Source organism: Phyllostomus hastatus, unplaced genomic scaffold (assembly GCF_019186645.2).
Source record: "Phyllostomus hastatus isolate PE091 unplaced genomic scaffold, TTU_PhHast_1.1 phas_contig_37, whole genome shotgun sequence".
Taxonomy (NCBI): domain Eukaryota; kingdom Metazoa; phylum Chordata; class Mammalia; order Chiroptera; family Phyllostomidae; genus Phyllostomus; species Phyllostomus hastatus.
In genome coordinates, this window is record NW_025333867.1 from 7,235,414 (window position 1) to 7,241,413 (window position 6,000).

Sequence of the window (6,000 nt, forward strand, 5' to 3'; positions counted from 1 at the left end):
CGAGTTGTCTGTATACCCCCTGCTTGATACAAACGAAGTATTCTCTCCTGTTCACTTGCATTTTCTTAAGCATGGATATGTTGCCTATGTACTCAGTTCCTCTCACCACCAAATTATTCTTATACCTCTTACCCAGGTATTCTTTAACTTCTCACCACTCTGGCTGCTTTCCCCAGTGACTTCACTCTCTATTATACTTCCTCCCTGTCATGCTGAATTAATCATCAAGACCTGTCAGTCCTTATGTGTTCAGTCTCTAATATCCTTTCTTTCCCACTTACGGCAACCATCAGCTTTGAATGACCTTTCTGGTTTCCATTAAGTTGGTAGTATCTTGATCAATTTCTAATGTACCCTGCAAAGGTCTGCAATATTAATCTTACTAAAATGAATTTCATTATTTGGTTCTTCTGTTCAAAAATCTTTTGATTCTTCACAATTATTGGATAAAAAAGGCTCAAGCCTTTAGTCTGCTTTATGCCAGTCATCCATAGTAGTTCTATTATATGCCAAGAACCCTTGAAGAAAAATTCCAACTTCTTACCATTCTTGTTTCTAACCCATTCCCCCAATAAAACTCCCTATTTTAGCAGAAAATTCCTGCCTTGACACTTTTTTCAGAGGCATTTTTCTCCAACTGAAACCACCTGATGTTTGCTACTTCTACCCATCTGCTAATTCTCCACCCATCCTTTTATTAAAAAATTATGAACTTAACACCTAATATTTGTCAGGCTCTGTTCCAGATGCAGAGGACATAGAAGTGAACAACCTGAAATTCCAGCTCTTCTGGAGCTCATATTCTTACCTGGGGAGAAAGACAATCTTAACAGTTCTCTGTTAAGGAAGACAATAAAAAAAGTAGTATTTTTCTTCATGGCACTGCTTATACATAAAGTGAGAAAAGAAAAATTAATCAGGGAAGGAGAAAAGGAGATCAAAGACACCCTCACTGAGAAGATGGCCTGGAAGCAGAGATCTGGGGTGGTGAGAGCAGGAGCCTTGAGGATGTCTGGGGAAAGGGGGCAGTGCAGGGGAGGGAAAGCAAACAGGGATTCTCAAGTAGAGCATGCCTGGTGTGCTTGGGGCCAGTAAGGAGGCCATTGTGTCCATAAGGGTGAGCAGTGGTTATTAAGGGTTATAAGTGATTGAGCAAGTGGTGGAGGTAAGTCCAGATTACAAGGGGCTAGACTCTGAGAAGTCTTAAATGCCATTGCTAGGATTTTGGCTTTTATTCCACATGAGATGAGAAGCCATTGAAGCAGAAGAGACATGGCTGATATGCTGAGAATATACAAACTGGCAGAGGTGGAGGCAGTGGAAACCAGTTATTATTGCAACAACTCAAGACAGGAAGAGGGAGATGGCTTAGAACAGGATGGGAGTAGTAGAAAAGTAGTCAAATTTTATTAGTATTTTGAAAGTTGAGCTGACAGAATTGCTGACAGATTGAATGTGGGGTGTGAGAGAGGGGAGAAGTGCTCAAAGCACCAAACAATAGAATTGCTGTGGATCTTGACGAGGAAGACTTGGACAGGATTAAGGAATGCAGTCCTGACGTGTTGTATTGGCTGGGTTTATTACTCATCGAGGCATTTAGACAGACTAGGCCAGAGCTCCAGGAAGCAGCCTGACCAGGGCAGCCCATAAAGACATCTGTACACCTCTGGAACTTCTCATCCCTGTCTTAATTTGATAATACATGAATTGCCTCATGATGCCTAGTGTGTTATTGCTTTGTGTTGTTTAACTCTCATTGTCTTCAAATATGTATTTGTACCATTTGTTTTTCTATAAAGAATTGAACTTCTTTGTAGGCTGGACTGACACAATTATGTTTCATTAGAATCTCACAGCACTTGGCTCAGTTTTAGATACTCAGTAGTCAGGCACTAGCTCTTCCACTGTGCAAGTTCACTACCCCTGACTTTTGAAACTAAGCATGTTTTGACTGTGTCTTGTTCTCTCCTTTGCAGGCCACTATGTCCATGGCATTTGTATCTATGGAAATGGAGATTTAAAGTGGCTGATTAATTCACCAAGCCTTTTTGCTAACAAGTTTGAACTTACTACGTACCCCCTTACTATAGAATGCCTAGAATTGAGACTTCGAGAAAGAACCCTAAATCAGAGTGAAACTGCAATACAACCCAGCTGGTATTTTTGATCTACTGTAACTCATGACTAAAGGGAAATCGCAATTGGGAGGAAGAGCCTTTGTGAGAAGACTTTGCTTGGTTAACATTTTAAGGACTGAGGTTATGGCTTCAGAACCTGGCTACTCTAACACATGTTACAATATCCACTGGACACTGTGAAACACATTAACAGGAAGGCTGCATGGAGCGATCCTGGCACTTTGGCCACTCTGGCTGTTTCTAGATGCTCACCTCTTTGTTTGTTGTTCTGATCAAGGATCAGTGTAAGTGCTCTCATATCTTTACATCAGATAGTCATCATATATAAATGTTCTAATCAAAAGGAGGATTGTAGGTAATATAACTTAGGAAAATAAGGACTGGGTTTCTTTGAAGAAGCAATCATTTATAACAGATCTATAGTCACATATTAATGGACACCGTTCTTTGCTCAGCTGCACATAGACATATAAGCAGCTTTCAGGGTAACTCACCTATCTTCTCTAATACTTGAGCTACTAGAACTGAAAACTAGATCCTGTTCCTGACTTTTAAAACTAGCATTTTCAGTTTACTTGTCTGAAGTTCTGTATAGAATAGACAGTAATTAGGAGACAGAATGTGTTTTAAGACAGCAGTCCCTGCCAGGTGCTTCAGTAAAAGGACTTAGGAGAACAGAATATTTCTCAATTTTGTCAGAACGTGACCTGATACCTCAAAATTAATCACTTTCCTCTTCGTCACCACCCTCTCAACTCCCATCAAAGTTCTCTTACTTGCAAAATGGAAACCAAATTCTATCCATAGTGTTTTCTGAGCGGCTTACAATGCCTGGTGCTGATAAGAATGCCTAGGCGTTTAAGAGCTTTCATTTGTGGTTGAGCATCTGTCTCATTTATCCCTTGTCCATTCATTCATCCAATTCATTCAGCATACAGTCAATAAATATTTCTTGAGTGTCTAGTATATACTATACACGTGCAGAGACAAAGCAGGAAAATTAAGACAGAAGCTTTTTCACTCTAAAAATCTCGATAATAATGTTAACATTGGAAAGACTGCTGTAGAGAACCTTAAATAATTGTTGTATTTTAATACATTCATATGTAGGATTGTAGATTGTGATATCAGTAATTACAAATTGAGGCTTAAATCAGAGATTATTTGAAAGAACAGAAGGAGGAGACAGAAGCTAAAAAGCCTATTGTGTTCAAGGCATTCTGCTAGCTCACCGTTCAAACCTCACAACCCTCCTGTGAGATCCTCATTATTTATCCCCGTGTTGCAGATGAGGTCAGTGAGGCTTAGAGAGGCTGTTGCTAAGCACTAAGAAACACATTCCTGCCTGACAGTTGGGATTCTCCTACTAGTCTTAGTTCATTTCCTGAGGTAGAATATTAGAGAAGGTGAAATGTAGCCATATTTACTGTACCAGAGAAGGTAGGTTTTAGGAATGATCTCAGTGTTAAAATTGAGAAAAGTTCCCATCACCTCAGAACAATGTGAAGTCCATGTTTGTATTACACTGATCTATTGAGTTCCTCAATATTTATTCTGATGAAAAACATTTACTACAACTAATGATGCATTTAATTAATGTAATTTTCCCCTTTATTCTATAATTGTACCTGTTGAAAGTTAATCATATTTAAAGGGAGTGACTGAAATAAAGCTTTCTTTGCTCCTGCTGCTTAAAGGGATGGAACTATATTGGGAGATGAAGGGCTGAGTGGAGGGAATACAGCAAGAACTAATGACAGAGTCCTTTTTCAACTTATTCAAATGACACCACCTGAAAAGAAGAAATGTTTTACACTGGATCTTTCTCACATAGAATGAGAAATCTTTTGGAATAGATGTTTACATGTTCATTGCTGGTCATGCCTCCTGTGTCTTTAATACTTTAACATTGGAAGAGTGTAGTGTTGGGCTAGTGGGTTTCTCCTCCTCGTGGAGATGCCCCCAAACTACTGAATCTGTGTTTGATTTCAGTAATGTTCCACATTGTTTCCTTGGAAATAAATTAATATATTGTTTTCCACCTTTGGGGCTGTTGTGTATTTTTAGTTGACGGTTGGTTAATATCCACCACATAGCATGTTTTACAAGATAATTCTCCTAGCATTTAAAAATACATAAATAAACATATTTATACATACGCAAATACTTGTCTAAAAAATGTCCATCCACTGAAAAATAATTAAACTTTCCCTTTTTGGAGTGTTGGGGAGAGTTTTGAGAATGATAGGAAAGACCTGACTGGTGTGGCTGAGTTGCTTGGGTATTGTTCTGTAAAGTATAAGGTCACTGGTTCAATTCCCGGTCAGGGCACATGCCTGGGTTGCAAGCTCTGTCCCCAGTCTGGGTACGTACAAGAAGCAACTGATCAATGTTGTTTTCTCACATCAATGTTTTTCTACCTCACTTTCTCTTTCCCTCCCCCTCTCTCTAAAAATAAATAAAATATTTTTAAAATATGGACAAGAATATTAGGGAAGAGAGTATAATGGAAAATCAATTTTATTTAAGTTGGGTACAACTATTTTAAAATTTTAGGCAGGCATAAGTTATTTTTCTATATATACCTGCTTTATTAATTTTTTTTAAAGATTTTATTTATTTATTTTTAGAGAGGGAAGAGAGGGAGATTGAGAGAGAGAAAGAAACATCAATGTGTGGTTGCTGGGGGCTGTGGCCTGCAATCCAGGCATGTGGCCTGACTAGGAATCAAACCTGCAACACTTTGGTTTGCAGCCCACGCTCAACCCACTGACCTACACCAGCCAGGGTGCTTTATTCATTTTTTAAAAAATAAGATACAATTTAGGGAAAAGACTCATGTTACTATTATCATAATTACTTGATTATCAAATGCCAAAGTTTTTGAGAAGCCCTTTAGTGCTAAATATTGCTAAACAAATATTACATCTACTAGACAAATGGAAAATGATAGAAATACTAAGAAAAATAACTCAGAGGACATCTTGTGCATCAATTTTTAAAACAAATATTTTAAAACTAAAATGAAAAGGTACAGAGAATAAGTAGCATAGATTGTAGGTTGAAAATAGATAGGGGGAGGGTAAGAATAGTATGAGAAATGTAGAAGCTAAAGAACTTATAAGTATGAAACATGGACATGAACTAAAGGGGGGGATGTGGGTGGGAGGAGTTATACAGGGTGGAGGGGTGTCAATGGGGGAAATGGGACAACTGTAATAGCATAATCAATAAAATATATTTAAAAAACAAAAATGAAAAACATTTCAAACTATAAAAATATTTAAAATATATACATATATGCTCATCCTTGGCTGGTAGGGCTCAGTTGGAGCATTGCCCTATAAACTGAAGGGTTGTAGGTTTGATCCCTGGTCAAGGCACATAGGTAGGTTTCAGGTTCAATCCCCAGTCTATGCTCAGTAGGGGCAGATACAAAGGCTACCAATCGATGTTTCTCTCTCACATAAGCGCTTCTTTCTCTCTCCTCCCTCTCTCTTTTTTAAAAGTATATTTTATTGATTATGATATTACAGTTTCCCAATTTATCCCTTTTATCACCCCTCTATCCTACAATGCCCAAATCTCTAGGATCCTCCTCCACCACCCTGCTTACTCCAGGTCCATGAGTTGTACATATAAGTTCTTTGACTTCTCTGTTTCCCATATTATTCTTTACCTCTACCCATCTATTTTATGCCTACCAATTATGCTTCTTATTCCCTGTACCTTACCCCCATTCTTCCCCTCTGCCTCCCCACTGAAAACCCTCCATATGATGTCCATTTCTGTGATTCTGTTCCTGTTCTAGTTATTTGCTTAGTTTTTCTTTCTGGTTTTTTTTTTTTGTTTTTAGGTTCAG

The 6,000-nt window shown here is 38.2% G+C and overlaps 1 protein-coding gene across 2 annotated transcripts in view; it reads left to right on the forward strand.

Moving 5' to 3' along the window:
- LOC123820762 (N-acetyllactosaminide beta-1,6-N-acetylglucosaminyl-transferase) overlaps positions 1-4,179 on the forward strand; it is a 108,738-nt gene extending 104,559 nt beyond the window's left edge. For both annotated transcript variants that reach the window (XM_045841696.1, XM_045841697.1), the window contains exon 3: positions 1,977-4,179. In XM_045841696.1, coding sequence (XP_045697652.1) covers positions 1,977-2,167 — 191 coding nt within the window. In that variant the 3' untranslated portion in view covers positions 2,168-4,179. The remainder of the gene's footprint in view (positions 1-1,976) is intronic.
- Positions 4,180-6,000: the final 1,821 nt, after the last annotated feature.